This window comes from Anopheles moucheti, chromosome 2, assembly GCF_943734755.1.
Source record: "Anopheles moucheti chromosome 2, idAnoMoucSN_F20_07, whole genome shotgun sequence".
NCBI classification, from domain to species: domain Eukaryota; kingdom Metazoa; phylum Arthropoda; class Insecta; order Diptera; family Culicidae; genus Anopheles; species Anopheles moucheti.
In genome coordinates, this window is record NC_069140.1 from 32462692 (window position 1) to 32489102 (window position 26411).

Below are 26411 nucleotides of genomic sequence, written 5' to 3' on the forward strand. Positions count from 1 at the left end.
TTTCGCTTGGCTCTAACATCAGAATGTCTCTTTCTTGCTTTGGTTTCTTTTGTGTGAGTGAGCCCGTTTGCTTAATCCCTGTTACGAACACCAATCTGACACATCGTACTATGCGTGTATTCTATGGTGATGTTTCCCGGCAATGCAAAGCATTTCAGCCACATATTTATACAGTTTGATCATTTTATGTTAAATGTTTAAGCATAAATAAAATTGTTGCTGTACTTTAGGTCCAAATCAATCGAAACCTGCATTTGGTGACGACTCAATATCTAAAAATATCTTTGCATTGGTCGTATTGTCGGAGTAAAACGATCATCAATAGGTTGTTTTAAATCCTTTCTACGATAGTTCGGGATCAAGAAGTATCCTCAAAGTAGTAGATTTTATCGTATTAATCGGTACATACCGTGTAATTTTAACCATTTTTTAAACTTTTGCATAAAAAAAGGATTTACCTGACCGATTTGTTATGAAAAACCGCCATATTGAATTTGACAGTTCTCATGACAGTTGCTGTTTATACATTCTGGGTCAACACTGTACATTGCATCGATACAGGGTGGTCGGTAGAAGGATAACAAATAATTGAACATGTTTTAATTGTTATTACAATTGAAGATAGGTATGATATCTTAGGAAATTAAATGCATCGAATGGAGGCTCTTCAAACATATCAGTTTATGGAACACTTTTCACCTTAAACATTGACGGAAGCATAACTGCATCCGTTAGAAAATTTCCTCCTTGTCAGGGTTGTGTGGGATACTTCCCAAGCTCCAAAACGGTACAAGAAAAGACGTCTTTCCGCGGTCTTTTCGGGGACGAAAAGACCGCGGAAAGACGTCTTAATAACACCTCATCGGACCAACTGTCATGGCAGCACAAAACATCAACCGCTGTACAAAAAGTTGCGGTTGCACGAGGCAAGCTTTTATTTGAAAGAAAGGAGTGCATTGCCCTATTACACAGGCAGGTATAATCGTCATGCTGTATCTCTTCCACCGGGTCTGCAGGATTGCAAACATTCCTTTATAATATCATTCCATTTGTCTCTATTGTTCTTATTCTTTACGAAATGACTATTTGTGTAATATATTCATATGGCATGACAGCCAAAACAACGCACAAGTTACCAACATCAACTATATAAATGCACACAGTTGTTGGCTTAAAATAGAAATAAAATTAAATACATGTACGTTTTGCAGGTAGCGTGTTTTAGCACTGCGGTTGCACGAGGCAAGCTTTTATTTGAAAGAAAGGAGTGCATTGCCCTATTACACAGGCAGGTATAATCGTGATGCTGTATCTCTTCCACCGGGTCTGCAGGATTGCAAACATTCTTTTGTAATATTATTCCATTTGTCTCTATTGTTCTTATTCTTGACGGAATTACTATTTGTGTAATATATTCATATGGCATGACAGCCAAAACAACGCACAAGTTACCAACATCAGCTATATCAATGCACACAGTTGTTGGCTTAAAATAGAAATGAAATGAAATAGAATGAATGAAAAATACATATACGTTTTGCAGGTAGCGTGTTTTAGCACTGCGGTTGCACGAGGCAAGCTTTTATTTTAAAGAAAGGAGTGCATTGCCCTATTACACAGGCAGGTATAATCATGATGCTGTATCTCTTCCACCGGGTCTGCAGGATTGCAAACATTCTTTTGTAATATTATTCCATTTGTCTCTATTGGTCTTATTCTTGACGAAATGACTATTTGTGTAATATATTCATATGGCATGACAGCCAAAACACGCACAAGTTACCAAAATCAGCAATAGCAATGCACACAGGTATTTGATTAAAATAGAAATGAAATGAAATACATATACGTTTTGCAGGTAGCGTGTTTTAGCACTGCGATTGCACGAGGCAAGCTTTTATTTGAAAGAAAGGAGTGCATTGCCCTATTACACAGGCAGGTATAATCGTGATGCTGTATCTCTTCCACCGGGTCTGCAGGATTGCAAACATACTTTTGTAATATTATTCCATTTGTCTCTATTGGTCTTATTCTTGACGAAATGACTATTTGTGTAATATATTCATATGGCATGACAGCCAAAACACGCACAAGTTACCAAAATCAGCAATAGCAATGCACACAGGTATTTGATTAAAATAGAAATGAAATGAAATACATATACGTTTTGCAGGTAGCGTGTTTTAGCACTGCGATTGCACGAGGCAAGCTTTTATTTGAAAGAAAGGAGTGCATTGCCCTATTACACAGGCAGGTATAATCATGATGCTGTATCTCTTCCACCGGGTCTGCAGGATTGCAAACATTCTTTTGTAATATTATTCCATTTGTCTCTATTGTTCTTATTCTTGACGGAATTACTATTTGTGTAATATATTCATATGGCATGACAGCCAAAACAACGCACAAGTTACCAACATCAACTATATAAATGCACACAGTTGTTGGCTTAAAATAGAAATGAAATGAAATAGAATGAATGAAAAATACATGTACGTTTTGCAGGTAGCGTGTTTTAGCACTGCGGTTGCACGAGGCAAGCTTTTATTTGAAAGAAAGGAGTGCATTGCCCTATTACACAGGCAGGTATAATCGTGATGCTGTATCTCTTCCACCGGGTCTGCAGAATTGCAAACATTCTTTTACAATATTATTCCATTTGCCCCTATTGGTCTTATTATTGACGGAATTACTATTTGTGTAATATATTCATATGGCATGACAGCCAAAACAACGCACAAGTTACCAACATCAACTATATAAATGCACACAGTTGTTGGCTTAAAATAGAAATGAAATGAAATAGAATCAATGAAAAATACATGTACGTTTTGCAGGTAGCGTGTTTTAGCACTGCGGTTGCACGAGGCAAGCTTTTATTTTAAAGAAAGGAGTGCATTGCCCTATTACACAGGCAGGTATAATCGTGATGCTGTATCTCTTCCACCGGGTCTGCAGAATTGCAAACATTCTTTTACAATATTATTCCATTTGCCCCTATTGGTCTTATTATTGACGGAATTACTATTTGTGTAATATATTCATATGGCATGACAGCCAAAACAACGCACAAGTTACCAACATCAGCTATATCAATGCACACAGTTGTTGGCTTAAAATAGAAATGAAATGAAATAGAATGAATTAAAAATACATATACGTTTTGCAGGTAGCGTGTTTTAGCACTGCGGTTGCACGAGGCAAGCTTTTATTTGAAAGAAAGGAGTGCATTGCCCTATTACACAGGCAGGTATAATCATGATGCTGTATCTCTTCCACCGGGTCTGCAGGATTGCAAACATTCTTTTATAATATTATTCCATTTGTCTCTATTGGTCTTATTCTTGACGAAATGACTATTTGTGTAATATATTCATATGGCATGACAGCCAAAACAACGCACAAGTTACCAAAATCAGCAATAGCAATGCACACAGTTGTTGGCTTAAAATAGAAATGAAATGAAATACATATACGTTTTGCAGGTAGCGTGTTTTAGCACTGCGGTTGCACGAGGCAAGCTTTGACTGAAAGAAAGGAGTGCATTGCCCTATTACACAGGCAGGTATAATCGTGATGCTGTATCTCTTCCACCGGGTCTGCAGGATTGCAAACATTCTTTTATAATATTATTCCATTTGTCTCTATTGGTCTTATTATTGACGGAATTACTATTTGTGTAATATATTCATATGGCATGACAGCCAAAACAACGCACAAGTTACCAACATCAGCTATATCAATGCACACAGTTGTTGGTTTAAAATAGAAATGAAATGAAATAGAATGAATGAAAAATGCATATACGTTTTGCAGGTAGCGTGTTTTAGCACTGCGGTTGCACGAGGCAAGCTTTTATTTGAAAGAAAGGAGTGCATTGCCCTATTACACAGGCAGGTATAATCATGATGCTGTATCTCTTCCACCGGGTCTGCAGGATTGCAAACATTCTTTTATAATATTATTCCATTTGTCTCTATTGGTCTTATTCTTGACGAAATGACTATTTGTGTAATATATTCATATGGCATGACAGCCAAAACAACGCACAAGTTACCAAAATCAGCAATAGCAATGCACACAGTTGTTGGCTTAAAATAGAAATGAAATGAAATACATATACGTTTTGCAGGTAGCGTGTTTTAGCACTGCGGTTGCACGAGGCAAGCTTTGACTGAAAGAAAGGAGTGCATTGCCCTATTACACAGGCAGGTATAATCGTGATGCTGTATCTCTTCCACCGGGTCTGCAGAATTGCAAACATTCTTTTATAATATTATTCCATTTGTCCCTATTGGTTTTATTATTGACGGAATTACTATTTGTGTAATATAGTCATATGGCATGACAGCCAAAACAACGCACAAGTTACCAACATCAGCTATATCAATGCACACAGGTATTTGATTAAAATAGAAATGAAATGAAATACATATACGTTTTGCAGGTAGCGTGTTTAGGCACTGCGGTTGCACGAGGCCAGCTTTTATTTGAAAGAAAGGAGTGCATTGCCCTATTACACAGGCAGGTATAATCGTGATGCTGTATCTCTTCCACCGGGTCTGCAGGATTGCAAACATTCTTTTATAATATTATTCCATTTGTCTCTATTGGTCTTATTCTTGACGAAATGACTATTTGTGTAATATATTCATATGGCATGACAGCCAAAACAACGCACAAGTTACCAAAATCAGCAATAGCAATGCACACAGGTGTTGGATTAAAATAGAAATGAAATGAAATACATGTACGTTTTGCAGGTAGCGTGTTTTAGCACAGCGGTTGCACGAGGCCAGCTTTTATTTGAAAGAAAGGTGTGCATTGCCCTATTACACAGGCAGATATAATCATGATGCTGTATCTCTTCCACCGGGTCTGCAGGATTGCAAACATTCTTTTATAATATTATTCAATTTGTCCCTATTGGTCTTATTCTTGACGAAATGACTATTTGTGTAATATATTCATATGGCATGACAGCCAAAACAACGCACAAGTTACCAACATCAACTATATCAAAGCACACAGGTATTTGATTAAAATAGAAATGAAATGAAATAGAATGAATAAAAAATACATGTACGTTTTGCAGGTAGCGTGTTTTAGCACTGCGGTTGCACGAGGCAAGCTTTTATTTGAAAGAAAGGAGTGCATTGCCCTATTACACAGGCAGGTATAATCATGATGCTGTATCTCTTCCACCGGGTCTGCAGGATTGCAAACATTCTTTTATAATATTATTCCATTTGTCCCTATTGGTCTTATTCTTGACGAAATGACTATTTGTGTAATATATTCATATGGCATGACAGCCAAAACAACGCACAAGTTACCAAAATCAGCAATAGCAATGCACACAGGTGTTGGATTAAAATAGAAATGAAATGAAATACATGTACGTTTTGCAGGTAGCGTGTTTTAGCACAGCGGTTGCACGAGGCCAGCTTTTATTTGAAAGAAAGGTGTGCATTGCCCTATTACACAGGCAGATATAATCATGATGCTGTATCTCTTCCACCGGGTCTGCAGGATTGCAAACATTCTTTTATAATATTATTCAATTTGTCCCTATTGGTCTTATTCTTGACGAAATGACTATTTGTGTAATATATTCATATGGCATGACAGCCAAAACAACGCACAAGTTACCAACATCAACTATATCAAAGCACACAGGTATTTGATTAAAATAGAAATGAAATGAAATAGAATGAATAAAAAATACATGTACGTTTTGCAGGTAGCGTGTTTTAGCACTGCGGTTGCACGAGGCAAGCTTTTATTTGAAAGAAAGGAGTGCATTGCCCTATTACACAGGCAGATATAATCATGATGCTGTATCTCTTCCACCGGGTCTGCAGGATTGCAAACATTCTTTTATAATATTATTCCATTTGTCCCTATTGGTCTTATTCTTGACGAAATGACTATTTGTGTAATATATTCATATGGCATGACAGCCAAAACAACGCACAAGTTACCAAAATCAGCAATAGCAATGCACACAGGTGTTGGATTAAAATAGAAATGAAATGAAATACATGTACGTTTTGCAGGTAGCGTGTTTTAGCACAGCGGTTGCACGAGGCCAGCTTTTATTTGAAAGAAAGGTGTGCATTGCCCTATTACACAGGCAGATATAATCATGATGCTGTATCTCTTCCACCGGGTCTGCAGGATTGCAAACATTCTTTTATAATATTATTCAATTTGTCCCTATTGGTCTTATTCTTGACGAAATGACTATTTGTGTAATATATTCATATGGCATGACAGCCAAAACAACGCACAAGTTACCAACATCAACTATATCAAAGCACACAGGTATTTGATTAAAATAGAAATGAAATGAAATAGAATGAATAAAAAATACATGTACGTTTTGCAGGTAGCGTGTTTTAGCACTGCGGTTGCACGAGGCAAGCTTTTATTTGAAAGAAAGGAGTGCATTGCCCTATTACACAGGCAGGTATAATCGTGATGCTGTATCTCTTCCACCGGGTCTGCAGGATTGCAAACATTCTTTTATAATATTATTCCATTTGTCTCTATTGGTCTTATTCTTGACGAAATGACTATTTGTGTAATATATTCATATGGCATGACAGCCAAAACAACGCACAAGTTACCAAAATCAGCAATAGCAATGCACACAGGTGTTGGATTAAAATAGAAATGAAATGAAATACATGTACGTTTTGCAGGTAGCGTGTTTTAGCACAGCGGTTGCACGAGGCCAGCTTTTATTTGAAAGAAAGGTGTGCATTGCCCTATTACACAGGCAGATATAATCATGATGCTGTATCTCTTCCACCGGGTCTGCAGGATTGCAAACATTCTTTTATAATATTATTCCATTTGTCCCTATTGGTCTTATTCTTGACGAAATGACTATTTGTGTAATATGTTCATATGGCATGACAGACAAAACAACGCATAAGTTACCAACATCAGTTATATCAATGCACACAGGTGTTGGATTAAAATAGAAATGAAATGAAATAGAATGAATGAAAAATACATATACGTTTTGCAGGTAGCGTGTTTTAGCACTGCGGTTGCACGAGGCAAGCTTTTATTTGAAAGAAAGGAGTGCATTGCCCTATTACACAGGCAGGTATAATCATGATGCTGTATCTCTTCCACCGGGTCTGCAGGATTGCAAACATTCTTTTATAATATTATTCCATTTGTCCCTATTGGTCTTATTCTTGACGAAATGACTATTTGTGTAATATATTCATATGGCATGACAGCCAAAACAACGCACAAGTTACCAAAATCAGCAATAGCAATGCACACAGGTGTTGGATTAAAATAGAAATGAAATGAAATACATGTACGTTTTGCAGGTAGCGTGTTTTAGCACAGCGGTTGCACGAGGCCAGCTTTTATTTGAAAGAAAGGTGTGCATTGCCCTATTACACAGGCAGATATAATCATGATGCTGTATCTCTTCCACCGGGTCTGCAGGATTGCAAACATTCTTTTATAATATTATTCAATTTGTCCCTATTGGTCTTATTCTTGACGAAATGACTATTTGTGTAATATATTCATATGGCATGACAGCCAAAACAACGCACAAGTTACCAACATCAACTATATCAAAGCACACAGGTATTTGATTAAAATAGAAATGAAATGAAATAGAATGAATAAAAAATACATGTACGTTTTGCAGGTAGCGTGTTTTAGCACAGCGGTTGCACGAGGCCAGCTTTTATTTGAAAGAAAGGAGTGCATTGCCCTATTACACAGGCAGATAACAGGTTGGCTGATAATTGTTTGGCCTATGACAGTAAAACACTTTTTTTTGGCCAAAATTTTTTTTGTATTCAACATACGTCCCTTCAAGGGCGATACACCGATTTTAGCGGTCTTTAAATTTTTCGATACCCTTTTTCTAGCAGCATTTGTCCTTTGCCTCAAAAAAGGCCTTAATTTCGGCGAACACCTCATTATCCGCCGAAAATTTCTTCTCAGAGGACATCCTTTTGGGATCTGAGAAATGGAGTTAGTCACTGAGGGCCAGATCTACGAAATACGGTGGGTGGCGAAACATTTCGTGGCCTAATTCATGAATTTTTGCCATTGTTTTCACTGATTTGTTGCACGGTGCGTTGTCTTGACGAAACAAAACTTTTTTTTCTTCAAATGCGGCCGTTTTTTGGCGATTTCGTCCTTCAATCGCTCCAAAAATTTGATGTAATAGTCGCTGTTAATGGTTTTTTCTTTCTCAAGATAATCGATGAAGATTATTCCTTGCGAATCCCAAAACAATTGACGCCATAACCTTGCCAGCTGATTGTTGCGTTTTCCCCCGCTTTGGAGCAAGTTCATCGCGTCCAGTCCACTCGGATGACTGTCTATTGGACTTTGGAGTGAAGTGGAGAAGCCAACAATCATCCACAGTAACATACTGACGCAAAAACTCGGATAAAATTCGCTTAAACAGCTCCAAACTCTGCTCCGAATCATCAACTTGTTGTTTTTGTTCAAATGTGAGCTCGCGCGGCAGCCATTTTGCACAGAGCTATCGCATATCCAAATACTCGTGAAACATATGTCCAATACGTTCCTTAGACATCTTTAGGGTGTCAGTTATCTCGATCAGCTTCACATTATGGGTGTTCTTAATAATTTTGTGATTTTTTTTATGTTTTCTTCTGTAACCACCTCTTTTGGGCTTCCACTGTGTTCACCGTCCTTAGGGCTCATTTTACCACATTTAAATTTAGCATACCAATATCTGATGGTTGATTTTGGTAGAGCAGAGTCCGAAGACTCTTCATCAAGCCAATTTTTGGCTTTAACTATATGTTTCCCCTTCAAAAACTAATATTTTATCATCACGCGAAATTCCTTCTTTTCCATGATTACTCAAAGCACAAAAGTTGCGTCACACAAAATGCTGTAGCTCATTAGGTTGTGGCCCGAGTGCTGTCAAATTTGGACAGAATTCGTTTGAAGGTTGGTACAAACGAAATATGATATGGATAAAAATCTTCTAGCGCGATAAATGTGTTAGGCCAAACAATTATCAGCCCACTTGTTATAATCATGATGCTGTATCTCTTCCACCGGGTCTGCAGGATTGCAAACATTCTTTTATAATATTATTCCATTTGTCCCTATTGGTCTTATTCTTGACGAAATGACTATTTGTGTAATATATTCATATGGCATGACAGACAAAACAACGCATAAGTTACCAACATCAGTTATATCAATGCACACAGGTGTTGGATTAAAATAGAAATGAAATGAAATACATGTACGTTTTGCAGGTAGCGTGTTTTAGCACTGCGGTTGCACGAGGCAAGCTTTTATTTGAAAGAAAGGAGTGCATTGCCCTATTACACAGGCAGATATAATCATGATGCTGTATCTCTTCCACCGGGTCTGCAGGATTGCAAACATTCTTTTATAATATTATTCAATTTGTCCCTATTGGTCTTATTCTTGACGAAATGACTATTTGTGTAATATATTCATATGGCATGACAGCCAAAACAACGCACAAGTTACCAACATCAGCTATATCAATGCACACAGTTGTTGGTTTAAAATAGAAATGAAATGAAATAGAATGAATGAAAAATGCATATACGTTTTGCAGGTAGCGTGTTTTAGCACTGCGGTTGCACGAGACAAGCTTTTATTTGAAAGAAAGGAGTGCATTGCCCTATTACACAGGCAGGTATAATCATGATGCTGTATCTCTTCCACCGGGTCTGCAGGATTGCAAACATTCTTTTATAATATTATTCCATTTGTCCCTATTGGTCTTATTCTTGACGAAATGACTATTTGTGTAATAGAGGAACGATGACACACCTGTTTTACTTCGGTCTGCAAAACATTAAACATTTTCTAATCCTCGGTTAGTTGATAACACATCATGGATATGTTTCTAACCTATTGCCGATTCGAAGGAGAAAAGTTATCCAGAAAGGTTCGAAGGAGAAAGTCAGATGGTAAAATGGCGTCATCGGAAGCGTTTACCGTATCCGAAACGATTCACATTTGTCGCACTGTGTTTATCTCAAACCATATAAACCATATAAAGAAAACACTTTTTCCGTGGCCGAGGTCAAAGGTGATAAATACAGGCACTCCCCGAGATACGCTATTTTAGTGGACCGCTATAACCCGGGAAAAACCGCGTAACTCGAATTTACGCGTAAGTCGAATCGTGGTGCGATTTCGTTTATACCTCAAAGTCACCGAGTCGACTTCCTTCTCTGCATTTAATTTATGCAGCGAATCAGGCGATTTTTAGAAACATTACATTAAAATAAGTTAAAAACAAATGTTTTATTTAACATAGAAGGTATTTTCGACCAATTTTTCACCATTTTGCTTAAATTTTGTGCTATAAACTAGCTCATCTGTCAAATTTCATCGCCGAATCCGCGTATAAGAGGATCCGCGTATCTCGGGGACTGCCTGTACATCAAAACGATTACCAGGTTGCACACCATCAATTTTGCGCATTGTACGCGATTTGATGATGCATAAATACAACAGCAATACGTTTTCCACCTCATTACACTATTGTTGCTTTTGTTGCTCTACAGTCGTCTTCCAAACAACACAGACGCATAGGACAATTCAATAAAGCGCTAGAAACATTTGCACATTCCGCCATACACAAGTTCAATTCTATACATAGCAATATTATCCCATGCTCCAAAACGTCACATGAAAAGACGTCTTTCCGCGGTCTTTTCGGGGACGAAAAGACCGCGGAAAGACGTCTTAATAACACCTAAACGGACCAACTGTCATGGCGGCCCAAAACATCAACCGCTGTACAAAAAATTGTGCCGCAGCAAAAAATATTTTTTGTGCCGCTTTTTTCCGAGCTTTTTTTGTGCCGTTTTTTTCCTTCGGTCATCTTTCCCCAATGAAACCCTACAACAGTCCGGTCCGAATGCAAGCAGCTATTTTTAGAATTGAACTTGTGTATGTCTGATTGTGCAAATGTTTCTAACGTTTTATTGAATTGTCCTATGCGTCTGTTTTGTTTACAAGACGACTGTAGAGCTACAAAAGCAACAACGGTGTAGTGGAATGGAAAACGTATTGCTGTTGTATTTCTTCATCAACAAATCGCGAAAAATGCGTAAAATTGATGGTGTACGTACTACCCGGTAAGCGTTTTGATGTATTTATGACCTCGGCCACGAAAAATGTGTTTTCTTTATATGGTTTAGGATAAACACAGTGCGATATTTGTGAATCGTTTCAGATACGGTAAACGCTTCCGATGATGCCATTTTACCATCTGACTATGTGGAAAACCTTTCTCCTTCGAAAAACTGCATCGAATCGGCAATAGGTTAGAAACATATCCATGATGTGTTATGAACTAACGGAGGATTAAAAAATGTTTAATGTTTTGCAAACCGAAGTAAAACAGGTGTGTCATCGTTCCTGTATTACACAAAAAGTCATTTCGTCAAGGATAAGACAAATAGGGACAAATGGAATAATATTGTAAAAAAAATGTTTGCAATCCTGCAGACCCGGTGGAAGAGATACAGCATCATGATTATACCGCATGTGTAATAGAACAGTGCACTCCTTTCTTTCAAATAAAAGCTTTCCTCGTGCAACCGCAGTGCTAAAACACGCTACCTGCAAAACGTACATGTATTTTTCATTCACGGCCTTTAGTGCCACAAAAACTACACAAACAATACCATCAGCTACACAAATTCAACATGTAAAAACAGATTCGGACTCCGAGGGTTGATGGCGTTTAGAGAAACTATTCCGACAAAAAAGCATTGCGATGTGGTGCTGGAACTATCGCTGGGTGTGTCTACACAGGAATAAGGCAACACAGTTGTAGTTCGGGATCCTTTCCTCGTTCTTGTTCATACCAGCTATCCTGTTCAAAAACACAATCATTCTGTAGAAGGATCTTTCAAGCCGTCTGCTTCACTACTTGCGATCCTATTTAGAATCGGTATCAGCTCATGAAGGTGATGCGGCTACTCAATATATTTGGATAGTTTCGGGAATGTCTCCTGAATGATATTTCGATCAAGAAAACAACCGTATTTTAATATATTACCGACAAAAACACGTTTATTTAACTCTTTATCTTTCCCTTGGTGTTGTTTACACGAGCTTGATGGTCTTCTTCTTTGTCTTCTTCTCGAGCTTCATATGGCATGACAGCCAAAATAACGCACAAGGTAACAACATCAACAATGCAATGCCCACAGTTGTTGGCTTAAAATAGAAAATTGTTGAAAAATCGTCTGATTATGCATAAAACTTGTACGATAAATTATGAAATCAACTGTTAGTACAATTTAACGTTGAATTTTCACTCAATATGCCGTACAAACGATTTTGAAATAAATGAACTCGCTAACTAGTAGTATAAACACAAAGAATCGGTCTTTTCGTGGGTTCTTTGTAGCATGGGATGCATAATATGCAATAATATGCAGCTTGCATATTAGGACTGTTGTAGGGTTTAACTGGGGCATATGATGACCGAAGGAAAAAAGTGTCACAAAAACAGCTCAGAAAAAGCGGCACAAAAAATAATTTTTGCTGCGGCACAACTTTTTGTACAGCGGTTGATGTTTTGTGCCGCCATGACAGTTGGTCCGATGAAGTGTTATTAAGACGTCTTTCCGCGGTCTTTTCGTCCCCGTGGAAAGACGTCTTTTCATGTGCCGTTTTGGAGCTTGGGATGATAGCCAAAATAACGCACAAGGTACCAACATCAGCAATAGCAATGCCCACAGTTGCTGACTTAAAATAGAAAATTGTTGAAAAATCGTCTGATTGTGCATACAACTTGTACGATCAATTATGCAATACACTGTAAGTACAATTTAACGTTGAATTTTCTCTCAATACGCCGTACAAACGATTTTGAAACAAATGAACTCGCTAACTAGTAGTATAAACACAAAGAATCGGTCTTTTCGCGGGTTCTTTGCGGCCTGTTCTTTGTCTATTCTTAAAATTACCTTCACTAATCATTGAAAAACCACCAACATTTCGTTTACCCATTTCTAGTGGCAAAATAACCACCGTTAATATTTTCTTTTTCAGTTTTATTAAACATCATCTACAGTAAACAAATACATAGCTTAACGTGGCGCTTTTAAAACTGACCGAAATTAATACTACACATCGATGAGATGAACGATTCACACAACACGTGAATGTCTTACAAACATTAAACATACAGAATAGCTCCTTCCTCCTGTTTTAGTAAACATGCATAATAGAGCTTAACTCGAACTTAACTCGAACGAACTTAACAAAACATTTGCTACTCCACGCACCACCGACTTGCACCACGTGTCAGAAACTCTGTGCAAGAGTCACTCAATTTGCCCTACAACGTCTGCTCGATGATTCCGTTCCGTTCCTTATACTTTTCTGTTTCGTTCGCTGTAAATGTCCATTCTTTAATAGGTTCTGCGCGAAGTTTTCTGAAATGATACATCCCGCCCAGATATTAAATCTTGAGATGAATAATGCGCACACTCTACCGGTACTTACCCATTATCTGCCTTCAACGAAAATTCGTTTTGTCGCACCTCCTCCGGTAGCAACCAATGGACCAGTGGGGATATTAGCTTCGGTCGGAAGTTGCGCATATCCTGCGAACCGGTAAAGTAGCTAACGGGAATGCCGACCAGAAACACCATAAATGTGCCCACCGTCGAGTACCAGACGAAGGACATTTTGTAGATGGAAAATTCGGCCTCCTCCTGTGGTGCCACAAGCGTCGGGAAGTCGTTTGCCGTAACATTGAACCCGTACTCGTAGCACCCTTCGACGCTGGTGGTTTTGGGCGGGTAGATCAGTGCCTTGTTACTGATCGCAATCTGTGCACCAGCAATGATCCAAGACATCACGATCACGCTCGAAGCGGAACCCCACAGGGCGCCATGTTTGTTGGCCCACGGCCACAGCATACCGAGGCAGAATATACCCATTACGGCACCCTGCGTAACGCTCGCGATCGTAACGACCATCTGCAGGATGTGGCCAAACTGTTCCACGATCAATCCCATTGCAATGCAGTAAACACCGCTGACTAAGATCAGTAGCTTCATGGTTCTGTTTGCCGACTCGTCGGTGTGTTTAAAAAGCTTAAACGGTCGAATGTAATCCTCGTAAATCAAACCCGCCAGCGAGTTGAGGTTCGCCGACATCGTGCTGGAAGTTGAATCGAGTGGTATCAATTCTGTTTGCTAAAGCTGGCACAAACAGTCTTCTTACTCACCTTAATCCTGCACTAAACACACACGAGATAAACACCCCTGGCATACCCTTCAAGTTACCGACGACGTCCTGTACGAAGAAGGGCAGCAACTTGTCAGCCTTCTGCACCAGCCCAACCTTTATCGGGTCACAATCGAAGTATTTGGCGAAGATGACAATGCCTGTAAAGCAGTTTAGCGTCATGATGATGATGAAACCGACACAAAAGATCCACAAAGCTGCCCGTGCGTGCCGCATACTCGGCACGGACACGATACGCTGCACGCAGCTCTGGCTTAACCCTAAGTAACCGGTCCACAGGAAGAGGTTACCAACGCTAGCAGTCCAAAACGTTTGGCGCGTTGTCGTGTCCAGTGTCATGCTGCAGTATCAAACGAAACATTACACGTTAGCGAGCTACTGCGAGAATTCAGCGTCTAGACGCGCGTGTGCACTTACTCAAAAAGTTCTAACCGGTCACCAGCAGCAGCACGATCAATCACCTCGGACAGTCCACCGATCTTTGCCACACCAATAACCACCACCAGAAAGCAGGACACAAACATAATCATCCCCTGCACGACATCCGTCCACACGACCGCCTTAATGCCGCCGAGCATTGTGTAGAAGATGCAGACACCGCATACGATCCCGTTGATCAGGTGGATGTTGATGCCGGTGACTTGCGAGAAGGCCAGCGCTGGTATGAAGATGAAGATGGGCAGTATCAGGTAGATGTTCAGCACGTACGTAAACGTGACGAACTTTTTCACCGCCGGACTGAACCGATCCTCCAGATATTGGTAGCAGTTGGTGATGTGATTGTTGTAGAACACTGGCACGAAGATGTAGTTGATGATCATCGTGATCAGTATCATCGTCGGTGCGATGATCCAGTACTGTGCACCGTACGAGTACATTTCCGCCGGCACCGACATTATCGATACGCCCGACAGCTGGCTGCAATAGAAAAGGGGTAGGGAACGCATTGTATGAACAACCGAAAGAAAAGATTATTGAGCCATTGCAAGGGTGATAGGTTCCGACATTGGGCAGGAAATTACCCTGTTGAAATGTCGTAAACTTGTCCATCAAAGTTTTATGACTCAAATTGTTGGATTTAAATAAAAAAACTGAACAAAAATAAAAACACAGCAAAAGGCATACATGTCACCGGCCGGGAGCATCGGAAGTAACAGTGACCCTTATAAAGTTCAATTGATGTTGAAAAAACAGGACCTCATTTTAATCAAAAACCAAGGGTACGGCCATCTCTAAAGAAATGTTGCATTCCAAATGAAATAACCATCACAAAATGTACGGACGAAACATTTGAAACGAGTTACGTACGAAAAAAAAAACCATACGACACACTTCAAATAATTCTACTCACCAAGCAAAAAGCCACTTATCACTATCATCCATGGTGCAATCATAATGAATGGCGGTATGCCGGATTTTAGTACAATAAAAAAAAACCTCCCGATTGTTGCAGATTGGGCACGCTTTCTAGTTCGCGATCCCGGCTATCAGCAGAGACGAAGGATGAATCGCAAACAATTTAAACTGGAATTTAAATTTTACAGGGTTTCGCATCATATGAAACATACATTTCTACCAGGTATGTGGGGCGAGGGGGCGGGGTAATTTTCAATCGTGTATCATTTTGCAATTAGAAAGGGATATTTGCAGTCGGTTAGAGAAAATTTTACAATCTTAAAGGGGAATTTTCTTAATCAAAAAAATCCCTTGGGAGAGCAATCGATCAGTTGGTTCGATTGCCTTCGGATTGTTTCGATTGTATCGGCATCAAAATCTCCAACTTGCGTTGCTTTTTTGCTAGTGACGTTCCAAAATTAATCTTATTTTGTATTTGCCACACAGGAACAGACTCGAAGTGCCTGAAACCATACAAAACCATGTGGCAGAACTGTGAAAAGGTCCTTTATTGATGCAGCGCATCAACAGTTGGATGTTTTTATGAACCGATGTTGCGATTAGCTAATAATTATTTAACAAAACAATTTATACTACTAAAAACATAATCGAACCGTAATCGGTTGATGGCAGTTGACAGATTGCACTCCTGAGAGTTTTTAGCAAAGTTCTCTTATATGATTACAAATTCTCCTCCTATCCCTCCATGATTTGAAAAATTTCCCTACACAGTTGAAAATTTTTGTCCATTCATTCGGTTCATTCGAAACCCTGCAATTTTAGGCGGGAATTTTAATGATGCACTTCACCCCAAAAACAAAGGACTACGTCCGGTTAGTAATAACACGCTTCACTGCGAGGCTGTTGAGTTGCAATGGACCTCAACCACCAATTTCACTGCAAAATCCCTGCAACCTAACCCCCCCTGCGCTGTTTAGCTACTTACCTAGCAATCAGGGATATCGCAATCGGGAACGTTTTCATCTTTCGCCCACCGAGCAGATACTCCTCGGTGGTTTGGTTTTTCTTCTTTTGGAAAAACCCAAAGTACACACCGATCGCCGTCGAGATGCCCAGCATGATCGTAAACACCGTGTAATCCTCGACCGAGAACTGGCCCTGCGGGTTGGCCGTAATTGATTTCGCCATCGTACGCCGCTGCTGCAAGTTTGCTGGTGGTCTTTGTTCTGTGCTCCGATCCGCCGTGTTCGCCGGAACAATCAAGACTGATCGGCTTGTCCGATAGAACCGTCACCCCCAACGGTACCGGGTGATGCGCCCGTCAAAACGATACTGTGTGACCACGGGGAGACTCTACGTCGAATTTGCCGATAAGGATTTGATTTTGTTGCACACGTTTTTTTTTTGTTTTGTTTTGTTGCTGCTTAGCCTTGGGTGGTGGTACGGCTCTTGATATTTGTCATTCTCACTCGCTCCGGTCGTTTGCGGCCGGTTTGGGTTAGAAATTCTTGCCGCCGTAATATACAATCGTTCGCACTCGCGCTGTGTGGGCTTTACCCGACGATAGTGCCGGTGATAGTGAGTGCCCACTATTGGTCTTCGCCTCTAGTGGCACTGCACGGCCGTTTACGATCTTACCCGGGTAATCCTAGACAGTCAAGATGTAGGAATACCCCTCCTAGGTAGCAGGTGCTCTTCACGTACGGTTCAATCGAAAGGAAATTCCCGGTGCCGCACTGTGCACCGACACCGAGTGGCTATTTACGACCAAGCCAGGCACGCCGCAACTGAAGAGCTGAATAGATCGGGTTGGTCTGCCGAGACGATGACTCACAGTCTGGCTGTTCTGGCCACGGTGAACCTTTAAAAATGGCACGTTCCTGTGTTGCTGCTTCACGCAAACTGTGCACTTTGCTGATAATGTGCCAGATTATCTGTGCACGGAGCGGCAAGATGTTGCGTGCCTTAACACGCACGACAAGATAGTATTCTGGATCTCTAGCAATCACTTGCCGGATCAGTCATCCGCTTGACTAATCGGTTGGCGAATGCAGCTACAACTGCTTAAAGCTCCCGACAATTGATCTCAATTAAAGTGCACGTTATGTGTGTGTTTGTGTGTCGGATGCAAATACTTCAGCGCCATCCGATGTGGTACGGGTTTATATTAGTATGTTTAATTACAAATCCGCTTCGATCCGATTCGTAGAGATCTGCATGCAATCTATAGCTATTTCTGCGGTTACGTCCGAGACACAGTCGTCTACTACGGCTACTCCACCATATCCATCGATTGCTTAACCCAATTGACCGTGTATGAGTGCCCCACTTACATGCAACTGTCGCAGGATAAAGCGTCGTCGGCGGGAATGCGGTTACCGCCACTACCACAGATCCTGCGGCGATGAATACACTTGATAGATCACTCCGCGATGATCAGGTGTAGGTTGTAAAGCTTACCGTGTTGTACCGGGTTGTAACAGGCACGTCTCGTCTCGCTATACGAACCAGTACAGCACGTGGTGACAATCGGGCCACTACTGACTGGTAGGATAGTGCGTTTCCGTGCAAGTGTTCTTGCGCCGGTGGTGGCGTCACACATTAAACCCTCTATAGATGAGAGTGATTTATTGTAAATGGCTCTCGAACGATTCCTTCCCCCGAGGGGGAAAGTGTTTAATTGGGCCTTCGAGGTAGATTGGGTGGTTATTGGTGAGTAAGTATTTTTTTTATTTTGTTCTCGAGCCCTTTATTTTAGCTCTCCATAATTTATTGGCGATTAGGGTGTTGAGATAGAAGTGGTGGGATTTTTTTCTTCCTAGTAAATAATTTAATACTTTTATGCACAAGGCGAGCCAGTTCGTGGAATTGTATCGTTAGAGCTGCCGGAGGAAAAAGGTTCTTAGAAGATATTTAAATTATAATCAATTCTTCAAAACATTTTAGGCATTAAATGCACACCGGATCCAACTAGTTTTAACCCGGTTGTAATGGATATCAGTCCAAAACGGGCAATAACCCGACAGATCCAGCACAGCAAACCGCAACCCCATACACGAACGACTCGAAGGTATCTGCTCCCATACCGACTGCAGGTGTAAGGCTTCGGGTTCTAACGTTCACCCGTGTTGCCCGGTTACCCATACGCGCATACGGTAGGTTATTGGGTTTGTGTCCTTTCTGCTGTATGGGCGAAAGCACTTCGTAACACTTCGGAGCCAGTAACGCGCGGCACGCATTGGGACAGTGCCAAAACTATGTGTAACCACCAGCCAGAGTCGGCACATTCACACTCTTGCCGGGTGAAATTGATAATACAATTCAGCACGCTATCGCACCGATTGTTCGATGGTGGTCGATTGTGTGTCGGATTGTTTTGCATTTTTATGAACGATTTGCCGGCGTTTTATGACAGGAATTAAATCATTTTCCCCACCGCAAAGCATCAATCATACGTGCGCAAGACGCCGGTCTGCAGGCGCCTTGTTTTTATTTTCTCTCCGATCTCCGTCTTGACCGTGTCTGAGGTAGCGTAACGTATCGTAGACAGTGTCAATCTGCATCCGGAATACTTGACACGTTTGGCGATTGCGTTTGCTCCGTCTGATGTCTTCCCTCGGATTTTTGATCATCCCAGACCGCGGTTTGCTCCCCCACACCGCGGTTGCGTTGATAAGCGGCACATGTACATTTCATGCCACGCTGCAGCGACTGCAGCTGCTTGCAGTGAGGCGTGAGATATTTGACCGTTGCACCCGAATGTTGTGCATTGTGAATCATGATTTTCGGGAAAAAAAATAACATCACTCACGGCTTTAAACACGGCATTGCAAGTGGCAAATGTCTTATAAATTTGACGTGAATTCAGTTAATCACAGCCAACGTTGTTATGAGTTGTAACGAAGGCCCACAAACGTCAGTTCCGGTACATCGAAATACGGATTAAAGTGTGTGTTATCAAATTTCTTCACTCATTAATTTACAACAGATTCGCCTTTCTTGTGGGGAAGAGGGAGGGTCGAACTCATTAAGGACCGTTTGGAACTTCCTCAACATCAACTTTTTTGTCATAGGTCGTACAAAATCGGTTAGCGGCCTGAAAAAAATTGGCGTGGATCGTCAATTTGCGTTGTAGATGGTTCATGGGAACCAACTACGTCTGAAAGTCTGTTATCATTTGTGGCAGTAGCATTAGAAACTGAGATTGAGTCTGATGTGTGTGTTTGATTCCTTTTTTTAAACTTCATTGGTCTTGCAGGATTATTATTGTAGCATATTTTGGCAAGATTGAGAGAATGTATTTGTCGAAGAATGTCTGTGCGTAAGAGTCCGATTCCTACGCGGGAGAGCTTTTGATGCGATTAATGATTTGTGTCCTCGTCTTTGCTTACTTTTTATGTTTTATTCGTTAGTACAAACAAGCGGAATTAATGGCAATGAACGAAGAAGGATGGGATCGACATTTTGGATCGCTGGCAGCAGAATCTCGGTGACTAATGTGCTCGGGAACCACAAAGTCAATTCATGTGTCCACCCGATACCACTGCGAGTATTATCATGCTGAGAATCCACGATTCATCTTGAAAATTAGCTCTCCTTGCGCTTTTTTTTTATTGTTGTGTTCTAACCAGACGGATCGCTCTTTGGAGTCATCCCAACCATTTGAGAGCTGATGTTAGCCCGATGAGCCAGTGTTCCGATGAAGATTCTTGCTCTATTTCTGTGACTGGAAACCTCTCCACTAGCATCCAACGAATCCCTCTATCGATGATGTTAGCAGTTGTGATCGAGATGCTATCAATAGATGAAAGTGGAGTCTATCCTTCCATTTTTACTCGAGACCAGGATCAAACCTAGCTCGCCTCATCTGAGGAGATTATGCTTATTTGTGAATGTTAAGCCATGATCCCATCGGGAAACGACCACGTCATCGTTAATAAAATATTAATTTAAGACCACTTGAGTCTCCAATTGGTCTACTAATAGGTTTGGGATCACATTTCAGATTCTATACAGGGTTTAAATAATCTTCAAACCCCCAAACGATCAAAATTCTGGTTTGGAAATTATCTCTTGCAATAATGGCATTCGTTATCGAGTTAAAAAATGATCGATCGTAGATGATCGAAAATGATATTCATCGTAGTCCAAATGTATCGTATGTACTGGTCTTGTCTTTTGCAAAATGAACATTCGAAATTTGTACGATTGAATAAACACTCTGTTCTTCCTTTTTACAAAATTAAGGTTGGAAATCGTCATACAAACAGTTCCGAACATACTTATGCTTATATTGAACTTTTATGGTACCAGCGCTCGCATAAGCCTTTAAGACATGGGTTCTGTCCAAAATTCACGAAACCCTCGTAATCTCGTTCGGGAATAAGATGCTTAGGGCCCGTATGTATGGAAGGACAAAGGAAGAGCCGCTACAACGACGAACTCATTCTGTCGTACAGCGGATTAGATTCGCCAGGCTACGGAAGGCTGGTCACGTCATGAGAATGTCACGGGAGGAACCATCCCGTAAAGTCCTTTTAGGTCGTCCACATGCACAGAGAACCAGCGACCGCCAGAAAGGTGGGGATATTGGTTTTACTTTAGAGGACTCCAAAACCGCGAAGTGGTTGTTGTGCCTAGTAAAGTAAGTATATAAGTTTCAAAGGGCTTTAAAATTTGAATCAACAAAGCGGTGGTGAGGTTACTCCGACTCTGAAGGCAATACAGAACATTACTTGCTAAACTCGCGAATCAACACTAGAACTACCGGACGGGTGATTTTGGCAGTTGCAAAACTGATTATTAATTAGCAATTTAATTATTTGCTCATCGGCTCATATCGCTCTACAAGTGGCTTGTATTGGAACAGATCAACCAAGATCAACGAGAGGATAAAGCAACCAACAGCATAGGAAACGCTTTGTACTTCTAGTGTGTCATTAATTACGTTCGAACCTACTGACGCAATCGGGCCACTTTGGTCTTACCGCACAAACTAAACCAAATTACCGGAATTGGTACGGTCGAAGTCTTATCAAAGCCCCTCGTCGAACGTCCGTGAGCGCTCGATGGCATTGAATCGAATGTTACCAATTAGTGTGTTACGCCGAATAAGGGTCGGTGTGCTGTACCGATTTCGGTGTGATCTGCCCTCTCAGACAGTGTGGAGAACAGCGCCGGGCCAGATTAAAACCATCACAATCGGTTAATGAAGACACACCCAGGATGCTGCATCGACCAAAAAAAAAAAAAAATACAGGCGATGAAGTGTTGATTTTTATTTATTTCCATACTCGTCCATTTATGCAAATGAATTGGAATGCCGATGATGAAAGTGTTGGGTCGCACGCGCTTTCCGTCTAATCGCGCACGGAACCTACCTCAATCGTAGCTCAATCAGCCGTCGGTAGCCGTTTGCATGGTGCCGGGCGAATGGTGGGCATCACTTAATTTACACATCCTATTTCATCGTTCGGTGACGCCGGGCAAACACACTGCCTGTCTGCCACTGGAGAGCCATCAATGTGCGTGCATCTGGCCGAACGCGATGATTAGGCGGATGATTTTCGATGGTACACAAATGTCTCCAATCTGCATCGGGCTCATTTGAATATTTGGACAAACAGCGTACCGTGTCGCGGAGACAACAGGTGGCCGCCACCGGCATTGGGTGGGAACAAGCGTTTGTACAGCGCACCGAACTAATCGGTCGGTAGCATTTTGAGCTCCATAAATTTGTGATCGTTCGGCGCGTGTGTCGCTTTAGCACGTTGTTATTAGCATTTTTTTTGTTCAGCTCCTGGTGTCCGTTATCGGATGTTATTCGGTTACCGCGATCACCATAGTGGCCTTTGCCGGTTAGAGCTGTAAGATGAAAGCTTGTTCCGTCTTCGGGTGTTGGGTGTGGTTTTAATTGATTTGAGAACAGCGTTTAATGATCCTTTCGATCGTCATTTGCATTTGATGCGGACGCTGCACGTAACAAATGACTCAATATCGTGAAAGGATGATCGGAAATGTCGTGCAGACAGGGGAAAACACCCAACACAGTGGACACGTTCCCGTAACCATGTCGCCAAACTTTGCTGCGGAAAACATTAACCATTCCGAGTTCGAATGGCTTTGCATGTAAAATTGTAATAAAAGCTTTTATTCGCAGCGCCCAATTAAAAATTCACACAGTAAGAAAATGAAATGAAAACCAACACAAACCGTAGCAGTAAAGCTACGATTCGACTAGTTTGTGCCCATTGTTTGCCCATATTTTTTTTTCTTCACGCCGTACGATTCGGTTTGTGCAAATCATCTTTAAAGGCAGGTCGAATGGTGAAAATCGCAATCCGGAAGTTGCCACCCGAGCAAAAGCAAAGAAAACAAAAGCAAGCGAGAAATGGAAAGCCACGAGACAGTTTGCCTTTCAGTTGCAGTTGGTTTTGCATTTTGTGCTGCTCGGCCACACTCAAAATTTAGTGCTTCTGTTAACTTTCTTCTGCCAGTGATGATAATCAGTTAAAATAATGAATCATTTATTTAGATTGGGTTTGTACTCACTTGCATTGTAGAAGTGTCCGTACACCTCGGTTGAGTGCTTTCGTGTGTCGTTCAGGTTATAAAAACCACATCATAAAACTCTCTGTCCGAGCTTAACGTACCTCCTTCTGGTCTTTACTAAGGACTTATAACGGAGCCTAAGGAGAGTTATAACGTTCACTGTGGTCTACGTTAGAGTTGGGAAAATCATTAGTGATAATATAAATTGACCAAACTGGCACCGTTCGCTGAAAAGAACTGAACGAACGGTACAGTTCTTTCGTTCTTTTGTCTCTCATCAAATCATGATTTGATCATTACATCATTTCTCTCGTTTGATGATTTAAAAGGCATGATTTAACCTGCATTACAAGTTATTCAACGTGCGTCATTCCACACCTGTACAGTTCGCTTAACTACTCTTTCCTTCAAAGCGTCCGTCCTGTTAGTATAGATAGTTCATCCTGGGGAGTTTTCGTGAACTAACATGATCTGCAGTAACATGATTTTACGAACGGAATTCGTTCGTTCATATAAAAGAACTGATCGTGTTAAGGTGTATCATCATGCAAAAATATATGTTAAAACGTCCACGCTTACAATTACTTTATTATATCTATCAGAACACACTGCCGGAGAGAGAGTGTCCTTTAGTTCAACACCCTCGATCCTGAATCCCCACAGCATCTCACGGGATTCAGGTACTCATCTGTGAGAGCCGCGTTGCAGGTTCTAAGCTGGATCATCATTTGCTAGCAATCCCTCATAACAGATCGGGACCTAACTCTAGCCTGCACGCTGCTGAGGAAATTAGGCATTGGGAGATCTAGTCACGATCAATACATGGATCAAGATAGTTAGAATTGATCCAGCGTGTGAAATGCTTGCTTTATGCAGACAATATCAAAATGTTCTCCCTGTATCTTCTACACTTGATAAATGTCTGCTTCAATCCTACCTTCACGCTTGTTCTTCGTGGTGTGTTTCTACCGGTTCAGAACTATTCTATGCTACTCCAAATCTTTTAGACGCGTGTCTCTCGTAAAACCCGGGCTGTGTAGCTTGATGAATCATTGCCTTTCAAGGGGCATAAAGATAATGTGGTGGCTAAAGCACGCAAAGTTCTGTGACTTATATGTCGTCTATCAGCGGATGTTTGTGACCCGCTCTGTCTAAAGGTGCTGTATTGCAGCTGGGTTAGATTTATCTAATTGTATATGCCTGAGATATCTGGGCTCTGGCCGGTTTCATCTCACTTTAACGAATAGTCAACATTGAAAAAGAAGTTCACTCGAATAGTATTCGGTTCATTGATTCGCCATTTATGATGCCTCACCTCTCGCATGCGCAAGCTATTTTCATCGCTAAGATTCTCCCCAGCAATGTTGATGCCCCATTTTTACTATCCTCATTAAACCTTTAAGACCCTTATCGTCGTCTCCGATCCGATAAACAGCTTCGGTGTCGGATAAACGAAGACCTAGGAGCTACAGAAATACCCATCTACTGAGGACTAAAAGAATATCATCTACGATTCCTTGTACGTAGTTGCCGGAAAAATCTACACGTGGACGAAGACATTCGCTGTTACGACGAGAAGGTTGTATCGAGAGATCCGTTTGTGTCCATAAGTGACAACATTGTCTGCGAAGTGGATACTACATCACAAGAATTCCCTCAACAAGCTGTTGGGCTGTTGTTGCACAGTTGGGCCAACGGGAGATGACCCTACTGAGCAGAATTAGTTAATACAATATCTAACGCTTACATCCCATCATTCACACAGCATCAAATTAATGCCACAACGAAGCCCTACAGCACATGTAATTAAGCAATGTTACCGAACCCCGGAGCCCTTGTTGCCGACCGATGCTGTACCTTCGCCTAACCATGACGGAGGTACACACCGTTGGGCAAGAAGGCAAAACCCTATTTCTTCTCACTCGCATTAGCAACCCTACCGTGTCGAAATGGGAGGGCTCTCCAATGGGGGGAAAAAAAACTTCGCAATTCAAAACGTGTCCCACCCCCCGTAAGGGAACCCGGTCGTTCGGTTGTAATCGGATTAGATTGGGTCAAAATGCTCTATTACGCAAACACTGCAACATCGTTGAGCGATCGTTGTCAATTAATCAATGCCCCCCAGCCCGGTTCTCCTTTCACAGACACTGAGACACAGCTTCAAAGTTCGGTCCGCCCAAAAGAAAAGGTGTCCAACAACAAAGGCATCCCATTTTGGGGACGCAACAGCGTTCAATCACGATGCGTACTCGATCGTGCATGAATGGTATTTAATGGTGGCCACGAAGTATCCCACGCTCGCACTCCCCATCCACTGTCGTAAAATCGCTACAAAGAAGTGCAGCTTATCGCTGTGCCATACACCCCGAAGAATTTCAAGAGCACACAACAATCCACTTCGCGAAACGTCTTCCAGCAAAGTGGTGCTACCGGGAATGCGCCACGTCCCACGTGGTTTGGTCGCAGTGCAATTACGTATGGGAAAATGGGTACAAAAAAAAAAAGAGCGGAACACTGCAGTTAACGGTGACAAATTTTTCGATTTTTTTATTTTTTTATAGCTTTTTTTATCCTCGGTTACGCGCGGTCAGTTTTTGTTTCCTTTTTTTGTTTGTTGTGTAAACAAAAACTTGATTCTACTACTGATAGGCGAAGAAGATAGGAAGGGGAAAAGAGAGATAAAGGAGAGATATTTACATGGAAAACGAAACAGTGTTTCTAGAACTGTTCCTCTGCGGTCACAACCGTGGTGGTCCGTTTGACACTTTGTTGCCAGTACGGACCACAACCAACCTGTCCCCGAGGGGGTCCGCCGGACCGGAAATCGGGAAAAGCGTTGCGTTGTCGCTTCACGATTCACGCCGGAATCGAGCGGAGTGTTGTCCCAGGCCATGATGATGTTCTACCCTTTTCTGCGGGACAGGTTGGTTTTCCTCGCTCAGCTTGTCTGGTGGCGTGGATGGTTGGTGTGTTTGTGTTTTTTCTTTTTCCATGCGTGTGCTTTACGTGCATTTGCCTGTGTTTTCGTGTGTTCGTTTCGTCCAGGGTGTCCAGCCGTGTCTCTTCTGGTTTCTGGTGTTTCTGGCGTGTCGTTACGATATCCAACGTCCGGCGAGAGAGGGTCCGGCAGTTGGAGTCTGTACGGGATTACGGGACGCGGTACGCATTGCGTTGTGATGGTACCGTGTTCCCAACCCCGTGGGTGC

General features: G+C 41.5%; 1 protein-coding gene across 1 annotated transcript; it reads right to left on the reverse strand.

Moving 5' to 3' along the window:
* Window positions 1–13042: 13042 nt before the first annotated feature.
* On the reverse strand, window positions 13043–18031 carry LOC128310375 (sodium-coupled monocarboxylate transporter 2-like). The gene is made up of 5 exons (XM_053047000.1): window positions 16640–18031; window positions 14716–15216; window positions 14279–14638; window positions 13549–14211; window positions 13043–13478 (listed from the first exon to the last, which is right to left on the reverse strand). Exons 1-5 carry the CDS (start codon window positions 16840–16842, stop codon window positions 13382–13384), a joined length of 1824 nt encoding a protein of 607 aa, XP_052902960.1. The 5' UTR covers window positions 16843–18031; the 3' UTR covers window positions 13043–13381.
* Between the last annotated feature and the right edge of the window lie 8380 nt (window positions 18032–26411).

Excerpts from the sequence above, each read along its gene's own strand:
- LOC128310375 (XM_053047000.1), bottom strand. The coding sequence starts at position 16,842 with ATGGCGAAATCAATTACGGCCAACCCGCAGGGCCAGTTCTCGGTCGAG. Across the intron at positions 14,212-14,278 it reads GTGTTTAGTGCAGGATTAAG|CACGATGTCGGCGAACCTCA; the intron begins GTGAGTAAGAAG and ends TTCAACTTCCAG. Across the intron at positions 13,479-13,548 it reads TCGTTGAAGGCAGATAATGG|AAAACTTCGCGCAGAACCTA; the intron begins GTAAGTACCGGT and ends GTATCATTTCAG.